The sequence below is a fragment of the Thamnophis sirtalis genome, unplaced genomic scaffold (genome assembly GCF_051295495.1).
Source record: "Thamnophis sirtalis isolate CommonGarterSnake01/CBP01778 unplaced genomic scaffold, rThaSir2_p1.2 scaffold_2, whole genome shotgun sequence".
Lineage (NCBI taxonomy): Eukaryota > Metazoa > Chordata > Lepidosauria > Squamata > Natricidae > Thamnophis > Thamnophis sirtalis.
In genome coordinates, this window is record NW_028261382.1 from 116,394,512 (window position 1) to 116,419,618 (window position 25,107).

The 25,107-nt window shown below is 41.8% G+C and overlaps 1 protein-coding gene across 5 annotated transcripts in view; it reads right to left on the reverse strand.

Annotated features, from left to right (window-relative positions):
* MED30 (mediator complex subunit 30) overlaps positions 1-25,107 on the reverse strand; it is a 61,968-nt gene that overhangs the window by 14,357 nt on the left and 22,504 nt on the right. For 4 of the 5 annotated variants that reach the window (XM_087706756.1, XM_087706755.1, XM_087706753.1 and 1 more), the window contains exon 5: positions 20,334-21,375. The exons of the other annotated variant lie outside the window; for it this stretch is intronic. In XM_087706756.1, coding sequence (XP_087562882.1) covers positions 21,280-21,375 — 96 coding nt within the window. In that variant the 3' untranslated portion in view covers positions 20,334-21,279. Of the gene's footprint in view, positions 1-20,333; positions 21,376-25,107 lie in introns of those variants that run through there. 5 annotated transcript variants of the gene reach the window in all.

Genomic DNA, 25,107 nt, shown 5'->3' on the forward strand with positions numbered 1-25,107 from the left:
GTACTTTTCTCCTGAAATATCTCTGGACACGCTCAATTGTATTATTGTCCGATATACAGTGTGGATTCCAGGTAGACTAATGATGCAGAGTCGGGACACATTGGACAACAATGACCAGGACTGAATCTGTCCATCTGGTCTTGTCATCTAAAGAGGCCCTCTTCAAACTTCATGAGGTTTAGAAACCCCTATGTGGAGCTATCCAGAGATTTGACCAAACATGCTGGAAATTCAAGGATTGCCATAAAGAAGAGGGGGTCAAACTATTTTCCAAGGCATCTGAAGGTAGAACAAGAAGCAATGGGTGGAAACTAATCAAGGAGATAAGCAACTTAGAACTGAGGAGGAATTTCCTGACAGTTAGAACAATTAATCAGTGGAACAGCTTGCCTCTAGAAGTTGTGAATGCCCCAAAACTGGAAGTCTTTAAGAAGATGTTGGATAGCCATTTGTCTGGAATGGAATAGGGTTTCCTGCCTAGGCATGGGGTTGACTAGAAGACCTCCGAGGTCCCTTCCAACTCTGCTACTGTATTGTATTGTATTGTATTGTATTGTATTGTATTGTATTGTATTGTATTGTATTGTATTGTATTGTAAATATGTCTGCATTCAAAATGTACGTTATACCAATAAGTCACATTTCCTATCTCCAAAAGATTGTTAAGTCCAGAATAATTGCAAATGGTATGTTAAACTATGAAAAAGCTTAAGTCACCCAATGGGTTTTATAGATGACCAGAAATCTGATCTTGGGGAACTATGATCCATAAAAATTGTCGGGCCAATCAGATGCGAATTTATCTTTGTATCTTTGTATCGTTGATTTAGATGGACCATTGACACATCAGAGATGCAAAAAATAAACTAACTATGAATCTCTAAGGATTTCATTCTGGGTTTTCAGGATCTTGAACCTTAGACCGTTTGCAAGTTGGGGGGCTGCTTTGTGTAGGGGCGTGCATAAGCGCACCAGGGTGCCTAATGTCCCTGTCCCACTGTCCCCATTTATTTGTACCCATTTCCTGGGTTCTTATTCATGTTTCTTCTTATTCCTGTTATCTTGTACATGAGTGACAAACTAAATAAATACGTAAACAAACAAACAGTGGTGCTTTATCTGAAACGTTCTCTGCTCTGCTGGCATTTTGACACTTTGGTCAGGCAGGGCGACTTAAATGTTTGCAAAATAGACGTGAACCTCCGAAAGACATAATTGCTTTCAAGAAGGAATTCCCTGTGTGTCTGTATAAATGTATGTGTGCATGAGCATGCACACCCACTCTCCCACACCCTGGAATTACAGCGTAGTCATAATGACCCCAGAGACCCCTTCCGAGTGTGTGAGTCTAAACAGAACCATTGATTGATGCTTTCTCCCCACCCAAAACACGGCTCAGAGAGAAATGAACATGTCAGCAATGCTGACCTCCTTAACAATGCATAATGCACATTACAGAGTCCTAGCAATGTTAAAAAAGGTCTCGCTGGTTCAGTTCTCAACAACTCTTAACCCCAGCAAATATAAAAACAATTTAAACAGGAAAATTCCAACAGATTTTTGCTTTGGACAACAGACAATTCTGTTGCTTTTCTTTTTTGCCAAGTTTCCTCCCTTATTCCCTTTGAATAATGACTTTTTGGGTGGAAGGGGAAGTTAGCATTGCACTCAAGGCATGCTCTCCCACAATTTTATGGGAATTTAGGAAAATTCCAGAATGCAGGAAGAAGGGCAGTTTCCTGAGCACTTCAGCTTTCAATTTTGGAAAGCAAGTTTCTAGCCCTTATGATTGGGAGAACAGGTTGCAAAATAATACCGGCCAAGTTTCCAGAGAAATTGACGAATAAGGTTTTTTGTTTTTTTTTAGTGGTTGGAAATATAAGATGTTTGCTTTACAGGGGAAAATAAAGAACGTTGTGAAATTTCTAATCCATTCAGGTTAAATAATTCATTCTTTCTCACGGTAGTTTTCCCAACATCCTTCTCCTCTCCTTCTTTATCTTTTTCTTCCTCTTCTCCTTATTATTTTTAAAAAGAATGCTGGCATGGCAATACCTAAAACCATTTGCAGATTACAGTCCAGGCTGACTTTTCAGAGGAGCCAATAAAGAGAGCCAGAAGTCTGGCAAAACACCCATATCTCTAAAGCTGCCAATTTCATATGAAAAGGAAAAAGAATGTGTGTGTGAGCGTACGCGCGCACACACAAAGACACAGACAGAAATTCCCAAAGAGTAATGTCTGAAATAAAGGTTTCGCATTGCATAAGGGAGCCCTATGTTTGAAATGCAAGCGGAAGTAATAAAATTGGGGAAATCTCTCAACCCAGTTTGTGATTAGAAACACTTTGACCAAAATCGGGTGGATGAGAGGTTATGGACAGATTGTGTCCTTCCTTATTCACAGAGGGAAACACAGTGTGTGTACATAGCCTTCCCCCTTTTCAGTTCCCCAGGAATGCTCCTGGACATCTGTTGGCTACAAGCACGTACAAACAAGTTGCAAAAAACAAACCCACCGCCACCAACCAACCACAGAAGGATTTTCTTTTTTAAAAAGGCAGCTAAACATAATAGAACCCCCTCGCAGCCACTCAAGGTCTGATCAACAGCAGATTGGCTTGTTGTGGGCGCTGCTCATCTTCTGAAATTGGCACAAGTTCCATTCATTGGATCAAGCAGGGGGACTGAGCAGACAGATTCACGTAACATAGCATTATTGAGTTGCAATGACAGCTTTGAAGAGAGCCAGACTTCCTTCCATCCTTCTTTCCTTCCTCCCTCCCTCCCTTCCTTGACAAATATAAGGCAGAGGTGACCCCTTCTTGCCTGCCTGCCTGCCTCCCTCCCTCTATTCATTCATTCATTCTTTCTTTCTTTTCTTTCTTTCTTTCCTTCTTTCTTTTCTTTCTTTCTCTCTCTCTCCTTTCTTCCTTTCTCTTCTTTCTCTTTCTTTCCTTCTTATCTCCCTCCCTCCTTTCTCTTTCTCTCCTTCCTTCCTTCTGTTCTCCTTCCTTCCTTCCTTCCTTCCTTCCTTCCTCTCTTCCTTCCTCCCTTCCTAAAAAAAATTAAGACAGAGATGACCAATTCAGCTCACCATTTATACTTGGAATTTGCAGAGTGAGAAAAAAAAAACCATGGAAAAAAACCCAAGGAAACCATTAAATGCATCTGAAAACAGCAGCCATAGGAAACTAACAGCAGCTGAAAGACCTCACTGCAGCTGCCATTCAAAAGCTGATTTCTATTAAATATCTATAATCTGGCACTAGCATGAATAAAAATGAGTGCCACCTGGATAACCTAGAGAAAACAATTGTTCAGGGTACAAGGATTCCTCTCTAGTACTTACTTTCTAACAGTGACGTGCGGTGAAGCTTATGGCTGGTGAGGCACGGTGCTGGGCTGGCTGCAGGCCGGGGCAGCAGGCGGGTGGCGGCATTGGCGGCGGCATGAATGTCGGCCTCGGCGACAGTGGGGCACTTTGCATTGCGGGAGCCGCCAAGCGCCTTTGCTGCAGACCTGGGCCAGCCCAGCACCATACCCGGGTCTGCAGCAAAGGCGCTTGGCGGCTACCGCAATGCAAAGTACCCCAGCGCCGCCAAGGCCGACATTCATGCCACCACTGATGCCGCACCTGCCTGCTGCCCCGGCCTGCAGCCAGCCCAGCAGTTAAGTCTGTGGGCTTTACTTCTCAGCAGTCCCCCATATTCGCTTACCATGTTTGTTGGCCATAAATTCCCAAGTGGTTTCCATATGCAGATTGCTTTAATTTCCCATGTCGGGGATGATAATAATAACAATAATGTCTTAATGCAGACTTAATCATTCTTAAGGGAGAGTTTTTGAAATAAGAGACTTCTAAGTCTTCTGATGGTTCTGCTCTTGGCGGCTCCCGCGATGCAAAGTGGAGAGTTGAACTTGCTCACACAGGCACGTTTTACAAGCAAGGCTCCTGCTGCTAGATTGCGCAGTCGCTCAAGTGCAAGGCATGATTCGCTGCTCACAGATCAGGAGGCAGGAGAATCACATGCCTCCTTTGCATACGGAATTTTTCGCTTTTTAACCCTTGCTTAACTCTTAAAAGGCGAAAAATTCCTTATGCACAGGAGGCCCATAGTTCTCTCGCCTCCTCCTATAGTTAACACTAAGCAGACTCCAAGTCACTGTGACTTGGAATCTGGCAGCAACTACCTTGGCTTTAATTAGTTAAAAAAAATTCTTTAAAATTCTTTCCTTTTCCTCATGACTGGTGAGGCCACACCTCCCCTGCCTCTAGTGACAGCATGTCCCTGCTTTCTAATAATCAACTACCCAGGAAAGGGAACAGTAGGTGAGATGTTTAGAGTAAATATGTGTAGGGTTTCCTGCCTAAGCAGTGGGTTGGACTAGAAGACCTTCAAGGTCCCTTCTAACTCTGTTATTCTAATTCTAATCTCTACAGTATAAATAGATGCCAATAGATGCTACTTGTGATCTGGTTTTGAGGCTAAAACCAGGTCACAGGTAGCCCTCTATCCACAACCATTTGTTTAGTGGACCATTTGTTCAGTGTGTTGTTTAGCACAAAAGCACTGAAAAAAGTAACGTATGACCATTTTTCACACTTCCGGCTGTTGCAACATCCCCATGGTCATGGTCAAAATTTTGCCATAAATCATGAGAGTCATTAACCAGATCACCACGTGACTGCACCCAATTTTACCTTTCTTGTGGTGGTTTGTTAAGTGAACAAATGCAGCAGTCACAAAGTGAACAGTGCGGTCATTAAGTGGGTGCCACAGTTGTCAAACAAACCCATTGTTTGCTAGGGAACATTTCTTGCCAGAAACTGGAAGAATCTCTTTAATTGTTTGGGAATGTGTGTGTGTGTGTGTGTGTGTGTGTGTGTGTGTGTGTGTAGGTAGAGGATTAACTGGCTATTTGACATGAAAATAGACTTGAGACAGTGAGGATTAAGGCAGTGACAATTAATCAGCAGGTATACTTTAGCTGAAGGATTTGAGCATTTAGAAGATTTGAAAGAAATTGACAATTTTCTAATCTAGGTCCTTTCTCTCCCCCTTCACCAATTATATGTACCAACCAAGGTTGTCCATAAAGCATAGGCAAGGGATGTTCAACCTTGCCAACTTTAAGACTTGTGGACTTCAAACCCTAGAATTCTGGCTGGGGAATTCTGGGAGTTGAAGTCCTCAGGTCTTAAAGTTGCCAGGGTTGGATATCTCAGGCATAGACAAAGAAGTCAAAATGGCAGCTACAATGGTTTGTTTTTTTTAAGAAGCTCGGAATGCACTATTGCAGTTTCCATTTTGACATCTTCGTCCATACTATGTGGATACCACAGAATCAATTCATGAAGAAGTCTCAAAGAAGGAAACATTTTAAATACTCTTATTAGAAGACATTGATATTTAATTAGGCTAGTTCTCTCTTTGAATCCCCCATTGACGGATGGTCTTTTGTATACCGTAGGCCTTCCTTTTTTCAAATCCCTTATTAGTGTACCTCAGAACATTCTTTTAGAGATCCCTGTGCTATTTGGAAGATATTTTCCATTCAAGCAGAGATCCTGGAAAATTGGTGCTCTGTGACATCTACTGACTAACAGAGAGAATCACAGGTTTTGCTTCCCACTGATCCCTAAGCCTCGTTTCTGTTATCAGGATCTATCAGCTTTACTCTTCTCTGGGTGGGCATATGGAAAGCTGGAAAGCTTGGAAGTATGTAAATCATTGAATAGATTGCGCATAGGTACAACAAGATCCAGAGACACTCTGAACAAATTCAGTGGCTTCTGCTCTTTGTGATTGTGGTGACATGCAGCTAACAACACATATGTATACCTGCTCTTTGTGCCCAGATCAGGGTACATTTAAGGACCTCAGTGAACATCAATGTTGCTAGTTTAAATGTTTCAAAGGACATTTAATGGACCTCAATATTGCTAGTTTCTGGTTTAATTTGTATACATTTTAGTCTTGTATTCAATATTTTAAATTTTGTGTCATGCAGTATGCCTTATTTTAATTGTGATGCTTGTGATACAAATAAGCAAACCAATAAACCAATATCTTTTCAGCCTTACAGAAGAGAAATTGTGATTAGGTATAAATCTCCTGAATGTTCTAAGCTAAGTTGCTAATAAGATGGGTTGCAACCCCATGGATCTCTAATCACTTATATTTTGCATCGGCTGGGAATGTTGCAAATACCACATGATCTTCTAAAGGTTATTCTTTAAAGCAATACAATCAGTGGAGAGATCCCACGGGTTAAACAACCAGTTCGCTGAGAGCATGTTTAGCGTGCATGCTCACTTCACAGAAAAACAGCTGAGGCGCAGCAATCCACTCTGCTGTGCCGATCAGCTGGACTAAAAAACAAAGAAATATAGGTGCAGAGGACCCAGGGGCTGGCAGGCAGACCAACCTGAAGGTCGGAGCAAACTGGGTCTCTCTCAGCTGATCTTTGGAGCTACCGGTTCACCCCAACTAAGCCGAACCGGTAGAATCTCACCCCTGAATACAATGCTACAATCCGCATTAAGAAAAAGACATTTGATTTATTCTGCTGGTGTTAAAGTCACTGGAAAACTCCTCCTTCCCCCCCCCCCCCCAAATGAAAACAGCAAGGAGGTGAGAAGGGAGAAATGGCTCCAGAAGGGGAGGAAATTCCAGTCATCCTCACTCCTCCTACCATCCAGCTAGCTTTTGTGTGTTTTTTTGTTTGTTTTGTAATAAGGGCAAATTAAATGCAAATATAGATTTAAAGTCACATCTAGTCTGCCTTTAAGAAGAGCTTGTCTCAGCTGTAGCGAGAAGAGAAAGATGATGCGTGCTGTTTACAGTTCGTGAGGCTGTTGGCCTTAAATGAAATCACTTAAGAACTACTGATCAACTGCAGTCAATTTTTAAGACACCCAAAACTTTGCAATTGATTGCCGGTTATTTAAATTAGGACTACTGATTTTTTTGTCCCTTTCTTTCTTTGCAACGCAGACACAACAATGAACATGAGACCCAGTGAAGAGGTGGGTCTATATTTTCAGCAGTTCTGCATCCCAGTTTTGGCTGAGATGAATCACATTTGTGGGTGTCAGTATTTACAGGTTTTTTGTGTGTTTGTGTGTCTGAAAGCTGAGATATTTGTGGATTTTTCCCCTCAGTAGCATGATTTTTTTAATGGGCTCCAAAAATCATTCAGAGGTGACCTGTGATTTACAATCTGTCTAATCCAACCTTAAACCTAATTAAAAGTCTGGCCCAAGATGCTGATAAATTTGGATAATTATTCTAAAGCTTTTTAAGCTTTTCCTGTAAAATTTAGCTGGGGCTACAAAATTTGGGGAAAACATTAGATGGCAGCAAAAAGTTAGTGCTTTGTGATGTTTTGTTGCTGCCATCTTGTGGCCCATCCCAAATTTTTCAGTCCAATATGCCTTAAATAGTCTTCCTTTTCTCCAGTATTCATTGCATTTCTGAGTCTGAGTCTAATTAAAATGCTACTTTTAAGTTATAAACGTTATTAAATTTCAAAGTTAAAAACTTGGAGAACTGCCTTTATTCGTATCAGTCCATCTACATGTTTTAAGGACTATAATGGAAATACTTCTCACTTTATTAATCTGAGATTTGTTGGGTTCAATTTGGGAGAAAAATATCAGCCAGGGACCATAAAATATAGCATTGCAGGATTTTTAAAAAGCTCTAAAGCTATTTGTTTTGTTTGTTGAAAATATGTTGGAATTTTGAGAATTACATGATTGTATTATTATTGGTTTTTATTCATCTCTAAAGTATCCTGCTAGTATTAGTTACATTTAATTCTGAAAGCTATCCTGACAGAGTTTTCATTCCTCCAGATGGATCTAAAATATTCAGTTGTGGATTAAACTGTTTAGAAGTAACTAATCTGGTGTGAAAGTTGAGATACAATTGTAAGAAAACCAATTCAAATCCCACAGTACAATTAATTCAGAATAAAATAAGGCAGAAGCAAAATGTTTTATAAGAAGCTCTAAGCAATATCAAAATCCTTTGGATGCCATCGAAGGTCACATCACAATGATCAGAGGTGGTATTTAGCAGGCTCTGACCAGTTCTGGAGAACCGGTAAATACCACCTCTGACTGGCCCCGGCCCAATCTATTCTCTGTCTCCAGAGTCCCAGCTGATCTGGAGGAAATGGGGATTTTGGAGCAACCTTCCCCTGGAGTGAGGAGGGAATGGAGGTTTTACAGTATCCTTCCCCTGACAGAGATAGATTTACATAATATCATCCCCCATGTATGACAATTTACATGACTTCCAACCAAATAACACAATGATTTGTTGTCCCATGCTCAAACTCCCTTTCTTCAAGAAGAGGTCCAAAATTGGTCCTCACCAACCCCCTGAAAACAGAGCAACCCTAAGCTGCCTCACAATTTAAATTAAAATGAGTGGCTTTTAGCTTGCCTTGAGATTTCATCAATTGTTATAGCTACAATGTCTGTTTTTGTCAGCTTCTTCTGAAGCTCTAGGCTGTGGCCCAGGTTGGCAACCAAACCCTGCCATTCAGAAAGGGAAATATGTGTCCGAAGTAAGAACTTCCAGCTCTCCATCTTCCGTGCCAACAGGCTGCCAAGTCTTCCACCCACTTTAAGCCAAGAGAAGTGACTAATGTGTGGCTTTCCTTCTGTTGGAAAGGTTGGCAGACTGATGTAAATTAGAAGGCTGCGGTGGGCAGATCTGTTCCAGCTATTTTTTGCCTCCATGCAAATAGCACTGTGCCGAATGCCAAGCAGTCATGGCATGTGACTGACAGCACTGACAATCCCACATTGCACTGACATTTGGGAAGGCGGAACAAGAGAAACCGTTTCCTTTAATGGAATAGATAAAGGACCGTTGTGGAGAAAGGCAGAAAGTCTGCCTCATGTTGCACAAAGCAGTTCCAACAGCCCAGTGAGGGGTTTATCAAATCAAAGAGAGACATGCAGCATGCACGTCCTGCCAATGAGAAGCTGCTTCAGATCACCCAGAGTCAACCTGAAGTCATGACAGCCATGAATAACAGGAGTTCTGCAAGCATTGTGATAGTTCCATGTTGAGTGAGATCTTTGATTTATGTACATCCTGCCCTAAAAATATTCCAATAGGAAACAAAGACAACAACACAAGCAATAATTCTTACTTTCCGATCAGCGGTTTATCGTTTCTAATAATTTGGAACGTTAGAAATGAACAGATATAAAAGATATAATAGCAGTAATACAGTTGCATTAACAAGCCATTGCAATGGGGTCCAATGATATATAGCAGATCCTACAAGGACTGCTGTAAACCAAAGGGCTTCAAGCTGATCTTGAACCCTATCCTTTATATACTTTTTTTCTAACCACATCAGGGGCGGTGGCTGCCAGCATTACTGCTGATTCGGTGCACGTGCAATTTGCACGCTCTGCGCATATGTGCATTTGCACTTAAATAGGTCTGTGCATGCGCAGAACGTTAAAAAATGAAACTAAATAAATTTGTGCAATGAAAATTGTTCTGCGCATGCACATAACTGAAAAACAAGATGGCGCCGCCAAAGGAGAATCGGTTCGGGGGCGTGGCAGGCCCTGGTCATTGTTGGTTCCAGCGAAACCACTACCAGTTTGGCCGAAATTAATCTGAACTGGTAAGAACCCACCACTGAACCACATAAACATTTCACAACTTCACTATCACTTTCCGTAAACACCTGTGTACATTACTTTGAGTTCCTCATTTCCAACAATTTCATTCTTCCTATTTTAAATGTATCCATACAAGTGTATGCTTTGCAAAAACACTTTTCACAGTTAGCAATGGCTCAACAGGATTACAAATATTTCTGGTAAATTTTGAAACCATCCAAGCTGAAAACTCTGATTCATATCTCTTTCTTCTGGGGCCTTTTATCATCCATAGGACTTATTGGATCTAATAGATCAATAGACTATATTTCTTGATTCTGACAATCCCAAATTCTGAATAGCCCAATAAAATAAATACTCCCTTCTAAATCTAGCGGCAGCTCTTTAAATATGGTGGAATGAGTGAGCTCTCTGGATTTCAACAACAATTTGAGTTTATTTTGGGAGAGACAGTGGAAAGACAATCTAACACAGGAAGAGATGCTTCTTTTATACCTTTATTTCTTAGGGAGGGGGAGCCTTTTAACAAGCTTTCTAATCCCTGATGTGGTTAGAAGAAAAGTATAAAGGATAAGGTTCGAGATCAGCTTGAAGCCCTTTGATTTATAGCAATCCTTGTAGGATCTGCTATATATTATTGGACCGCATTGCAATGGCTTGCAAAGACAATCCCAATTGGATTTTGCAATTAAATTTATTAAATGCAGGGAACAAAAAGAAGACATTTCCCCCCCAAATGTATCTTAGCCTTCTAGAAAAATTCAAAACACTCTATAAGATTGCGAAGAAGTGGAATAGTGAGCTTAAAATTAAATTATTGAGTAGGTTCCCTATACTGATGGAGTATAGACCAAAAAGTATAAAACTTTTTGTTTTAGCATATTAACGAACTCATTTCTGTCAGAATATTGATGAACTGTAATAGAACATAGCAACAGGTCAGCCATTGGGGACTGGCTGGAATAGAGCATGTATAGGCATGGCAACTGGGTCAGCCAATGGGAACTATTTGGTGACTGAGAGCCATGTCAGACGGCTTGGAGCCTGGGCATGGCTTACCTATGTAGATCTGAGTCTGTGCAAGAGAACTAATCTAATCAGCTCTCTGAATTGAAACTGGAAACCAATCTCTCCTTTGCCTGTGTTTTGCTTGTAACTCTCTACCACATTGGAAGAATCTGCTGTTGGTATTGTACATTTATTCATGTTTTATTATGTATGCAAAGAAGTTAATGAATCCTGCTGAATCAGTTATCTCTCTGTGTGTGTGCTTTCTGGATTTGATTTTTGCAACAAACTCTGACAATTTCTAGGTATAGTTCAAGTTTATACTAATGGTTATATCCAGGGATGAAATTCATTTTTTTTTTTACTACCAGTTCTGTGGGTATGGCGTGGCGGCCGTGGCATGATGGCATGGCAGAGGAAGGATACTGCAAAGTCTCCATTCCCACCTCACTTTGGGGCCAGGCAGAGGTGGCATTTGCCAGTTCTCTGAACTACTCAAAATTTCCACTACCAGTTCTCCAGAACCTGTCAGAACCTGCTGGATGTCACCCCTAGTTATATCATGATGTATGAATTATGAATAAACATGTTATTCAGCAAACAATAGCTTAGGATTAGTTAAGTGGATGTGAACTCCATGCTCCAATACTTCACATATAGAGACTTTATATGAGTTTCTTGGAAGAATCTTAGATAAGTTTATTAATGTTGAAATGAATAACATCCCTTTCCTTTACAATTTAAATGGGCATGGTCAGGATATATATTTGGAAAGAATCCACCCAGAATATCTTGTACTGAAAGAATCAGAGGTGAAGATATCAGTCCCTTAACTTTTGTATCAATTACTGGCAAAATCTTGTTTTGTTGCTGGACGTGGCATTCAGTAGCTGAGTCAATGGGTTCAGCAGTAGAGTTTCCCCCATCGTTACCAACTTAAGCTAGGTCAAATAATTATCTAGCCAAGACATGAAGGACCCTTCAGAGTATTCAGCCTAGGTATGAATTCTTAAGCTAAGGGTCAAAAGTCCAATGCCCCTCTAAACAAAGAATTCTGTTCACATGGCCATTGTTTTCAAGTCAAAAGCCTTCTTTGATTTCTATGATGAACTGGGCAGCTTGTGCTCTCCTGCTGGGCATCCACATGGTCCAAAGTCTGAAGCCAACCAGAATCGTTTCAGTTCTGAAACGTGTGTTTGTAAAATCTCATCGTAGCATGGCTTGCAAAATGCTAAACAGAGAAGCATCCAGCTGAGGCTGTGCTCAGACTGCCTATCCAGGTCATATTATCCATTGCTTTCATTTCTATTTTTTTCCTCCAAGTTCCTGACAGAGTAGAATGAAGACACATCAAGTGAATGAAGGCTTTGTAGACAAACTGGCAATGCAGACTCTGGATTTTCAAGGCAAAGCCCCAAGCACCCCAGGTGTGTCAACAAAAGGTAAAGTTGTGCCATCGTTCTCACTGAGGCTCTTGTTATTTTTGGCTTCTGGGGAGAACCTCCTCTCCTTGGCAGTATTTTTTCCCTCAAACATTTACAAGGAGTGTAAAGTCCAACCAGGGCATTGAAGGAAGATCAGACAAGAAAGCCATGTAGGCACTGATGGCTAATCTTTTTGTCCTCGCATGCCAAAAGCATGCGCGCATGTGCAACAGTGCATGTGCCCAAACCCATAATGCAATGTGCATGTGACATCTGTGTGCCCCCCTGCGCATGCCTGGGTGACCCTCTCACCCCGTTTTGGACCTAGCAGACCTCCCTAAATCCTCCCTAAATCCATTTTGGAACTAAAAATGGATCACGGGTGGTGGGGGTGGGTGCAGCCCCACATGTGCCTAGTTTTGGGCCTAGCAGGCCTTTCTGAAGCCTCCTGGGACCAAAAACGGGGCGTGGGAAGCGCGCCACACACCCCATGCCCCATTTGGGCCTAGCAGGCCTCCCTGAAGCCTCCTGGGACCAACAAAGGGGTGTGGGGTGTGCGCCGCACCCTGCACATGTGTGCGCAACCTCACCCACACATGCACATGCCTCTTGCATGCGTGGCAGAAACCAGAAAATCAGTTGACTGGTGGGAGGCACGCCTGCAATGCGATGTGGAACTGAGCTGGCCAATGGCTTGTGTGCCCATAGGGAGGGCTCTGCATGCCACCTGTGGCAGGTAGGTATCCATCAGGGCAGGTAGGTATCTTTTCAGCCTAGCAAATCATATAGGGTTGTGTCAGGGCATGAAGGGGTGCCGATAAGTGATGTATATGGCACCAGGATCCTCTTAAATATCTAGACCGAACTAGGTCATATCTAATTTTTATATTTTATATTATTTTTATATTATTTTTATATTCTTTTTATATTCTTTTATATTATTTTTTTATATTATTTATATTATTTTATATTATTTTATACTATTTTATATTTTTATATTTTATAATTTTATATTTTATTATTTTATATTTTATATTATTTTATATTTTATATTATTATTTTATGTTTTATGTTTTATGTTTTATATTTTTATATTTTTATTTTTATATTTTTATATTATTTTTATATTTTTATATTATTTTTATATTTTTATATTATTTTTATATTTTTATATTTATATATATGGGAAAAGAGATAGAGGCGCACAAAGATTAAAAAAATGAAGAAGTACAGGGCTAGGCTCTTTTTTTCCTAATAATTCCTAACATGCTTTCTGTCATTTCTGTCATATCCCATTAACCCAGTACGTGGGGAGTTCGTGTGATACAACAAAAAAGCAGATCCGCTGGAGGAAAAGACAACATTGCTTTTTGAAATTGTCATCAGTTGAGCCTGTCACCTTCCCGCTCTCTAGTCCAAAGGGACTGGAGCATCTAAATCTAGATGCATCAAGAGAGAACATCCATTTCTGCGGAAGAAATGCATCAGGACATAGAGAGAGATGGACAGCTTTGTTGCGATGACAGTGGTGTTAATAGGCTAAGAGACAAGCAGCAAAATCTATTTTAGGCTTTAAAATTAAACTGAATGGTTCCGACAGCATCCTAGTGACCAGCACAGGAGCTAATTTGTACCTTGTAAGTCTTGTAATAACTTTGTAGATCTGACTAGACAATGATGTGCATTGCAAAATCCTCTGGAAGTGCTGTTAATTATTTTGAATTTTCATCTCTTCCTTTTCAACAGAATAGACCAGGGGTGTCAAACTCGATTTCATTGAAGGCCGCATCAGGGTTATGTTTGACCTTGAGGGGGAGGACATGGCCATGGTGGGCTTGACCAACTCAACATCACTCGTGTCAGGGGCTCTTGTGGTGACCCGAGTGCTCGCGGCCCTCCCAAGCTTGGTTTTCGCTGGCAGAGGGTAGCAGGAGGCCGTCGTAGCTGAAAACAGAGCTCAGGACAGCGGCACATGGCCCTTCTGAGCTCCATTTTTGATGGCAGATGCACTGCGGGCTGGTCCTTCACTGTTTCCAGGGCAACCCTGTGGGCCAGTTCTAAGCACCCCGCAGGCCGGATCCGGCCCCCAGCCCTTGAGTTTGACATCCCTGGTATAGACAGTCATTTCCAACCTTTTCAGATCTAGGAACATTTCTGATCCTACTCTGCTCTGTAGCTTCTGAATTACATGATTCCTCTTGGTCCCCGTCCCCCCTATCCTTTTCTAGATATAGCTCAAGGTACAGAAGGGAGCTTCATGTGAGTTTCAGATCTAACTAGTCTAAAATTGTAGAAAACTGGGCCATTCCGTGGAAAATCATGAAGCGGCTCTGTGCGAAGCAGCAGAAGGGGGAAAAAACTTTCAATAACTGCTTCTCAAAATGGCTATATGTTACGTCCAGCATCAAAGAGGGAAAGCCTCTTGATAACCAGTTGCTAGGGAACAAGAGCTTTCTGTCAGATCCTGCTCTTGGGCTTTCCATAAGCAGTTAATTGGCCATGGTGGAAACAAAGCCTAGACAAGAAAGTCAGTGGAGCAGCTTGCCTCCAGAAGTTGTGAATGCCCCAAAACTGGAAGTCTTTAAGAAGACATTGGATAGCCATCTGTCTGAAATGGTATAGGGTTTCCTGCTTAGGCAGGGGGTTGGACTAGAAGACCTCCAAGGTCCTACTGCCCTTTCTGCGGGCACACCACCTGTCGCCCCAGCCCAGCTCCACCGCGCATGTACACGTGTCTCCCACCAGCCACCTAGTCTGCAGTTCTGTGCTGCAAATGTTTGGGGGGGGGAGAGGGTGGGTTGTATGTGTGGGCACACACACTGCATTTTCGGACTGCGCACAGCACCCATTTGTACCTTTTAGGCCCAAAATGGGGTGTGGGGTGCGCCACCCCCCCCCCCGCGCCCAGTTTTGAGCCTGGAAGACCTCCTGCACCAACCTGGAAGTCAAAAATGGGTGACGGGGGATGCATATGCATGGGGTGAGGGAGCATGGGGGTGTCACACATGCATGTACAGGGGGTCATGCGTGCATGTGCGGGGGGCGTGTGCCCATTGCATTATGGCTTTTGGCACATGACAAAAAGGTTAGCTATTACTGCCCTATATCCCATTTGTGATCTCTAATATTCTGAGTTTGGAAATAAGATTCATTTGCTACATTTGGGTTTTGAGGATAGTTCTCTGTTAGTTCTGAAGAAGTCAATGGCCTGCATTGGCTAGTTCAACATGAGTATGAAACTCTGCAGCATCAGTTGCAGCTGCTAGTGCATAAGTAGCTTGGCGGTGTGAGTAATTGTCTTCAGAAATTATATTCTTCTTAAAGCAGACTGCCACTGTCTGGAAGGCTTATGGGAGATTGATTTGATGGCAGCAACCAAAAGGGCTTAGAACCAATCAAGAGGAATTTCCACAGGTTTCAAGTTCTATGAAGAGGAATAGAGGCTAGTGCTATCAGTGAGATGTTGTATCCCTATTGCAACAAAACTAGCAGTAGCACTTAAGACTTATATACTGCTTTACAGCTCTCTCTACGTGGTTTACAGAGTCAGCCTATTGCCCCTCATTTTACCCACCTTGGAAGGATGGAAGGCCGAGTCAACCTTGAGCCTGGGAATATTCGATCTGCCAAACTGCTGGCAGCCGGTGATCAGCAGAAGTAGCCTGCAGTACTGCACTCTACCACTGCACCACCACAGCTCATACCTCATACATTAAGCGGAAAAAGTTTCTGGAGAAAAATGTCCAGGGAGAAACATACAGTAAGTCAACATTCCATTAGCCGCATTACATGCAGATGGTTGCCAACACACTAACCTTTCCATGGGAATGCAACTAAAGCCTCTCTATAGAATGCGTGACCCGTCAAAAGTGCGGTCCACAAAAGCGCGATCGACGAAAGCGCGCATTTGACGTCATCACAGCGCGACGAAAAAAATTAAAAATTGAAATAAAAATAAAATTAAAGCAAGCCGATTCACATAAATGTAAGGGTTAGGTTTAGGTTTAGGTTTAGGGTTAGGTTTAGAGTGTTAGGGTTACGTTTAGCGTTAGGTTAAGGGTTAGCGTTAGGTTAACGGTTAGGTTTAGGGTTAGGTTTGGGGGGGTTAGGGTAAGGTTTTCGCTTTATTTTTACATTTTTCGATCATAGCACGATGTTTTCGTCGCGCTGTGCTGACGTCAAATGCGCGCTTTCGTCGACCGCGATTTTGTCGTCCGCGGTTTTGTGGTGGAACCTATAGAATGGAGGCGTCCAACCTTGGCAACATTTTAAAGACTTGTGAACCCCCACTTACAGAATTTCTCATGGCTGGCCTGGGAATTCTGGGAGTTGAAGTCCACAAGTCTCAAAAATTGCCAAGGTTGAACATTCCTCCTATAGAAAGTAACCTAACTTCTCACCACAGCATGAGGGCAATTCTCTGCTATTATGATGGAATCTCTTAAAAGCCACCTCTCAAAAACCAGAATAACTGGCTCTAGCTCTCTTTATTCCATTTAGATTTTGCCCTTCAAGCAAGCAACTTCAAAGCAATCCATTCCATTTTTGTGAGGCAGTGATTGATCCAATGGATCAGTGCACATTAAGGGTCAGTGGAAATCTAAAGCCAGGTGTTTCCAGCTGGGGCATTCTGACCATAGCACACCTCTCATCTTAGTACGAAACCACAGCTTAAGGATGTAGACTTATAAGACTTACCTGAAAGCAAGACTCACGGAGTTTAATAACTAAAGAGGCATTCCTCAGGTTTCATTATTGCACATTTGGCATAAAAGACGGATTTAATACAGGTCATGGGTGCATAAATGATCCATTCTTTTGCAGTTGTTTACAACTGATTCAGAGTATTGTTTTTAGGTATCCATAGGTAAAATTAATACAAAATACAGACACTTATATCTTTAGTTTGATTTGTTGAGTAGAAGCAGGCTGAAAAAAATGTTTGAGGCCAGACTTTTCAAGGCAAAGTAGTGAAACGCTGAATTCATTAAGCCCTATCAGCAAACTACAAAAATAGAAGAGATGATCTGTTGCTCGGGGTTGAATTGTGGAGTCCTTGGTGCTCTCTGAGCTTGGGTGTTTACTTATAGACAGGTCATTTACCAGACTACCGTGTTTCCCCCAAAATAAAACAGGACCTTACTTTCTTTTGATCCCCGAAATAAGCACTTGGCCTTATTTTTGCAGAGGTCTTATCATTTTTGAGATGAAGGAGGCGGTGAGCGTGGTCACTTCACGGCTGCTGCTGTTGCAATGTTTTCAGGGAGGGCTTATTTTAGCGCATGCGCTCAAAAGCCCAATTGGGCTTATTATCCGGGGAGGTCTTATTTTCAGGGAAACAAGGTAGGCAACATCGTAAGTGCTGATGAAGTTACCTAGATGGGCAATGATACCTCGGAAAGCAAACAATCAAGCTCACAGAGCTATAAAAATCTTGATTTCACATCCCAATGAAACATTTCATTATTCGTAATCATTGCATTGATTCAAATCACAAGGCCTACAATTCTGCAGTAATGAACTCTTTTGGTGTATAGGAAGGGGTGTTGAGAGTCAGCGTGAGATAGGGATGGAGGTGTTGTACATAGTCTGAAAGAAACCAGAATCAAATCCACTTTGGGCTATGAAAGTTCCCTGGGTGAAATGAACTAGTCACTCAGTCTTGGCTAGCAGAACTCACAGAATTGGTGTCATAGGGAAAACTACGAGAAAATGAATACAGATGTTCTGACCGAGGCTTCCCAAGAGAGTGAAGCAAACTCTTGGTCCCGGCAAAACCCCCTTTTTATTACTTTACTGTGAATTCTGTTCATTCACACTCAGCAAAGTCTTTCAAGGGAGGATTTATAGTCACAGACCTTATCTGGCTTGGAGAACCCTGCAAACTCCACTTCCCTTTTGCTCCTGTTTTATTTCCTCTGGGAGGGGCCATTCTTCATCCACCTGTGGACTTACTCTCATCAACCTTTTCTTTAGCGGTTCCCTTCGGCTGGCTACTCTACACATGAGCACATTGGGAACAGGCTCCAGCTGTTCGTCTGCCTCACTGATGTCTGACTCAGAAGGCAGTTGATAACTGTCAGATGACCCTGGCCCCCTCTCTGCCTCCAACACAGAGCCCTCTTCAGAGCCTTCCCCAGACTCCAGGACTGGGCCATGTTCCTCCCCAATCTCCTCACTGTCTGAATCTGCTGCCAGCTCCGCTAGAGGACCACAACAACACGTTGCGTGGAGCTCCCAGAGGGAAAGGAAGAGTATAAATGAAACAAACAAATAAATGGGTGCACTTGTTCCAGATATATTATGCTCTTTGTGCAAGCTTATCCCGTTAGCATTTGAAACATAAAATGACTAGGTGGAAATGCATAGCTCTTTGTCTAGTAAGATCTGTGTCTTATGAATAAACAAATGAAGTCAAAATCTGCTCCCAGTTATGCGGCTATAAATCCAAAACCTTGCAATTGAGTGCAATGGAGCTACTGCTTTATTAACATTTTGAGTTCTGCCCTGGGTGATTCTTTCTTTCTACATCCTATTAGAGTGAATAAATATGAAAGGCGTCCCAATCCAGCACACCTTCTCTAGGTGCAATCCCACCGGAGTCAGGGAGGCTTAGTTCTGAGTAAATAATTGTTGGTTTAAATAGCAAGTTACCTAATGGCAATTTTAAAAGAATCATTTATTTTTGTCTGCTGTTTCATTACTTCCTTAGCTGTTTCTGATTCCATAAAATTAGTTGTCAGAGGGTTTGTTTGCAAATTCCCACAGCACTTCCAGGCATAGCATCGAGACAGCTTGATTTGTATATACTTTAGTTGCAAATAGAGGGGATTTTTTCCCTGATCACACCATCTTTTTTTTTTAAACAACTCAAGAAATATATCAGCTGCCAGTTTTCACCCCCACAAAGAAGATAAAAAGGTTTGTCTTGGCAAATTAACTGTTTGCCTTCTTAGGCTGTGAAAACATCAATACAAATCACAGTGCCTGCTAAACAATGGCTGGCTTTCTCGTTTGCTTCAACTTGGTGCATCCGAAGGGGACGGGACTATATTTTCCACCATCCTTGAGAGCTACTTAGGGATGGCAGTGATTGGACCCCAACACATGCAGAACACATCTCCATGAAGCTCCAACAAATGGATGACACCCGACTGGAATTCCTACATTCCGTAAATCAATAAACTTGGGGTTGGGTAACATGGGACAACTGCAAGATGGTCTTCATTCCACACTTGTACTGTCCAACTATTTTTCAATCTCTATATCTCACCAGCCAGAAGAAGGTTTCGGCAGACTCAACAGCTTCTGATCTAACCATACTTAAAAAGGAAGCATTCTAGCTCAGGGATGTCCAACTCATTTTCATTGAGGGACGCATCAGGGTTATGTTTGACCTTGGGGAGGGAGGGGCACAATGTCATTCGTGTTGGGGGCATCTGTGGTGGCCCAAGTGCTCTGCCAATGAAAACGGGCTCCCGAGCTCCATTTTCGGCTGTGACGTCCACCTGCAACCTTCTGCCAGCAAAAACGGAGCTCAGCAGGGCTCCATGCAGCCCTTCCGAGCTCCGTTTTCACTGGCAGAGGCACTGCAGGCTGGTCCTTTGCTGTTTCCAGGGTGGCCCCTCGGGTCAGATTTAAGCACCCTGCGGTTCAAATCCAGCCCCCGGGCCTCGAGTTTGACACCCCTGTTCTAGCTGGTTTAAACTCCTGAAAGTAAGTTATTACCATCTCAGAAAGGACCAAAAAGAAGAAGAAAAAACCAACAGAATCACAGTAAAAGATATATAGCAATATTTTTCCCCTTAGGTGAAAAGGGCTTAATGCATTTAAAAATATATCAAAAACATTCCATTTCCAAGAAGTCCTATCAAAATAGTATTAGGCACTTTAAAAGGCATCCGATTAAGAAGGCAATCTTGAATGTATTTATTAATACATTTATTAATACAATACAGGCAGGATGTCATCTATTAACAAAAAAAATCATTTTTACGATGTTAAGGTGGTGGGTCAATGGAGGCTAGCAATTTGTTTTGAAACATTTCTGAACATCTGGGGGAAACGAGGAGGGGTAGCTTCTGCTGTCCTGTCAGGATCCCATTTGTGATGCAACATGGCTGGCCTCTACAAATCTGAAGTCTTCAAGTAAATTGTGCTCTCACGTTCAAACAAAGGAGGCAACAGCACTGGATATTTTTTTAAATTTAGAAAAACAAATCTATTTTTGTTTAAAAAAAGAAAAGAAAATTCAAATCATATCCACCATTACTAAAAACAAAACATTCTCCAGCCTGCTAAAGTTTTCCTTGACAATTTCCTCTTTCCTGTTTGAGTGCTGGGCTTCCAGTCATCAGCAGTAAGTTGGTCGTGCAGATTGGTACATTCCAGGCAGTGTACGAAGATGAAATCAGAATTATATTATTTGTTCCAGCTCACTTCTTGTTGAGAACAAGCATGCATTTTCTAGGACCATGATGGAGAACCTATGACACGGCTGCCAGAAAAGGCACACAGTGCCATTTCTCTGGACACGCCAGCCATCGCTCGTTGCTCTTCTGGGTTCCAGGGCACACATATGCTCCGGCTAACTGGTCTCCATGGGAGCGCCGGGAAGCTGAGCTTTCGCACGTGCATTTGTGCCAGCTGAGGTTTCCAGTGTGCACATGTGCGCCGGCTAGCTGGCCTTCGCATGTGCGTGCATAACAGAAACCGGAAGACCAGGTGACTGGAGTGAATGCGCTTGCAGGAAACTGGAAGCTCAGCTTCCCAGCGCGCACATGCACTGGGGAACTGCTTTTTCACATGCATGCTGGGAAGCTGCTCTTCCGGTTTCTGGTGCTCCCCTGTGCGCGTGCTCCCATTTTGGCACTCAGTGCCAAAAAGGATTGCCAACACTGCTCTAGGACAAAGTATTCTTTGGATTTCTTCATGAAAAAACCTTTATACTGTTTTCATATAAAAGAAACTATTGCCCAAACCTCAGAAATAAAAGTTGTCCATCCTGGATCTGAAAATGAAAACTTACATTGAATTTCAAGGCTTAAATATGCATAACTGAAATATAACAAATATATACATTATTATTTACAGTACCATCAAATACCCGTGGTCTTCTTTAAAAAGTTACTCTTCTGTTAACAAATAATATCAAATATCACAATGTGGTAGAAAGAAAGCGTATTCAGTTCCTCATTGCCAACATGGCATTTATGTCCCAAATGAGATTCCGCAATTGATCCATGATTTGCTTCAGCTGTTGATTCTTCTGTTTCAGTTTCTGTGAAAAGAGATTGGGGGCGGGGTGGGGGAATAAATTGTCAACAGCGCGGCTTGTTTGGGCTACACACTGTGAATTTTAATTGAGGCAATGGCAGTATGCAGGACAGCAAAAAAAAAAAAAAGTCTATTGCTCAGTGCCAAATCAAGGTAGAAAGCTCAAGATTAATAGCCGATAGCCATTGTCTGGAAAGAGAATGAGTTAAGAGGCAGTCAAAGAAGAGCATCATTTGGCCTATCTTGATTTCCCAACTGTAGGCTGCAACTTCTATGCCTATTTGGAATAAAACAGCACATATCTCCTTTCTTAAAAAGATATTTCTCCATTAGCAAGCTTATGTCAATACAGGGGCTACAGGAATAAGAGCACTGAAAATAAGGAAAACACGGGCTATGATCAGGTAGTAAAGAGGCAATATGAAGATGATAAGAGAGGCAGTTTGGGATTGTGGTTAAGAAACCAGGAGACTGTGAGTTCTAGTCCTGCCTTAAGAGATGAAGCCAGCTGGGTGACCTTGGATGACCTAGTAGTCGTGTTCTCTTAACCCCAGGAAGTAGGCAGTGACAAACCACTTCTGCAGCCTTGCCAAGAAAACTGTAGGGATTAGTCCAGGCAATTGCCAGGAGTCAACAATGGCAGAAAAGAGTAGAAAAGAGGAAAAGGAAAAAAAAAAGAAAAAGAAAAAGGATATTATAAGACTATATTTATGTCAGAGACAGAAACCCTTTGCCATTCAAATCCTACTGATTTAACTAGGTTGCCTCGCTGCTAGCCATGCATGCTAAAAACTGACATTCAGTAGTATCTGGAAAGCAACAAATTCCACACACTGATTTAGCCCCTAGCAGGCACCTTTCGATATTGTGGAATAAATACCTTGTTTTCCCAAAAATAAAACCTCCCCGGATAATAAGCCCAATTGGGCTTTTGAGCGCATGCGCTAAAATAAGCCTTCCCTGATAATATTGCAACACAGCAGCAACCATGAGGAGGCCAGGCTCACTGCCTCCTGCACCTCAAAAATAAAAAGACCTCCCTCAAAATAAGGCCAAATACTTATTTCGGGGGTCAAAAGAAAATAAGACCCTGCCTTATTATTGGGGAAACATGGTAAGTACCTGGGAAGTTCTTTATTTACCCGTGAAGGGTCCATGCAAAAGTTCAGCCCTTCATTTTCCAGGGTTCTTAAACCACGCAGAGAATGTACAGGGGGATTACAGAATGATCCCTACTGCAGGAACTGGTTTTAAACATGGGAGCAAAGCTTTGCAATACCCACGATTGCCTCTTTGAAGGAGAAACTCACTGGAAGATTCTACTTTACAGTAGAATGACGCTTACATCTTGGAAGGATTAACAACTGGTAGATGGAGCCATGGGGGGGGGGGGGGGAGAGAGCCCTACCAGCTCTGCAGATAACTTTGCCAATATAAACTTGATTTCCAGCTGAGACTAATCCTGTTGCATGAAAATGAATAATCAAGCAGAATTCTATTAGGTTTGAAAGATCTACCAATAACTCCTTGGAACTAGAAATAGAAGTCTAAGGCACCATTCTGCTCAGCAGGGATTTTAGTAACAAAGACAACTTTTACCCATATTTGCCTGTCGTTTTAAAAGATGGTGACTAATTTATCTGAACCTAGCATGCATTGATATTTATTTATTTATTACTCTAAGTAGGTTTGCCATATCTACTCAGAAATTAAAACCCAGAGTTGAGCAGCACTTCATCTCAGGCCACAAGGGCTTGAATTTTACCCTCAATATTTAAGGAACAAAGGAAATGAAAACCATAGTAAGTGAAGACAAAGCTTAGAAAAACTGAAGGCAGCCCCTTCTTTTCCCAATTTAAAACCATCTGTTTAACGCCACAAAACCGGACTGCCTCCGCTAAGCATTGTTCAAATAGGTTGTATTAATGACTGGCGTAGAGATGAATTAAGTTACTACAAAGTTCTGTCAAATGTGGTATTGAAGCAGTTTGATTTTTGCCAAGGCCAAAAATTATAGCTTAGTCTGTGCTTTCTCTATGACTGAGAACTGAGGCATTTGCAATTTCGGTCTCACAGTGTGATGTCACTTAGATCTCTCTGCATAAAGAATGTAATACTCATTTTCCCCTCCACCCAAATCCATTTTACATTCAGTCCCAAAGTAATAATGTTCAATTTGGTTCGGCTGCATAGCATTTTGCCTCCTAGGTTAGCAAGCTCAATCTGAATTTGCAGTTAAAGATAGGAGCCATGCCTACTCAGGCATATTTTATCGGATGAATGTTTTTCCTGGGGTTCAGCTCTTTAGATTTTAGTGCTACACACTGTGTGGCTTTCCTTCTCAACTGCCCCATGGGGTTCTCTCCAGACTGCAACAGGAATGCCATACCATGCTGTGACTTTTAAACTAGATAGTGCTCAATGGATTTTGCTTTGTGTTGTTTCGTTTCTTTGAGGAACTCTTGACATAGTTCAATACCTACAAATACTGCAATGTATTTCATGTCTATATTAAGTTAACAGGGCTGTACTAAACCTTTCTAAAGCCCATTTCATATTATAGATCAGTGCTTTTCAAAGCTACAGAATAACAGAGTTGGAAGACACCTTTGAGGTCTTCAAGCCTTCAAGCAGAAGACCCTATACCATTTCAGACAAATGGTTGTCCAGTCTCTTCTTAAAAGACTCCAGTGGTGGGGCACTCACAACTTCTGAAAGCAAACCATTCTACTTGTTAATTTTTCTCCCTGTTCGGAAGTTTCCCCTTAGGTATCTAACTGCTTCTCTCCTTGAGTAGTTTCCATCCGTTGTTTCTGGTTTTGCCTTCTGCTGCTTTGGAAAATGGATTGACCCCCTCTTCTTGGAAATATTGGAACCCTCCTATCATGTCCCCACCTCCCCCAGTCCTTCTTTTCCCTAGACCAGCTATACCCAATTCTTCCAACCGTTCTTCATGTGTTTTAGTCTCTAGGCCCTTAATCACCTTAGTTGCTCTTTTCTGTACTTTTTCCAAAGTCTCAACATCTTTTTTATAACGTGGGAACCAAAACTGGATGCAGTACTCCAGATGTGGTCTTACTATGGTTTTGTATAGTGGTAATACGTCACATGATCTTGACTTGGCAACTTTAACATTGGAACTTCAACTTTTTAGCTCAAAACTGGTTGGGGAATTCTGGGAGCTGAAGCCCACACATCTTAAAGTTCCCAGGTTTTAAAAACACTGTTATAGATCAAACTCAAGATACATTTTGTTGAGGAAACTTAAAATATTTAGTAGAGGCTCTCTCCCTGTCCTGTCCCCCACCCCACTCCTTTCAATGAGTTAAATGTGAGAAATTGTTGAATTTCTTTCATATCTGGCGAAAAGTCCATTTCCAACTGCTAAACTTAATTACTTTTCAGCTGCTGTAGCTGTAATAAAACCTCTGCAATAAAGTTACAATGAGAAACATACTTTATTTTTACAGCAGAGAAAAAAAAATTGCATATTATGGCTGGTGGAAAATAAATTCAAATTATCTAGCCAACCTTTTTCTTTCGTATTTTAGAAGCGCTCTAAAGAATGAAATCCTATAAAGTTTACTAGCTCTTCTTTTGCCAGCCATTTGTCACAGGGACAGCTGTCTGGAGAGATGCTTTTTAAACATGTCAAATAATAACAGGTAAAAACTTGAACAGAAAATCAAGAAGACGATGAAGTAATCTAGAAAACACACATTAATACACAGCCCCA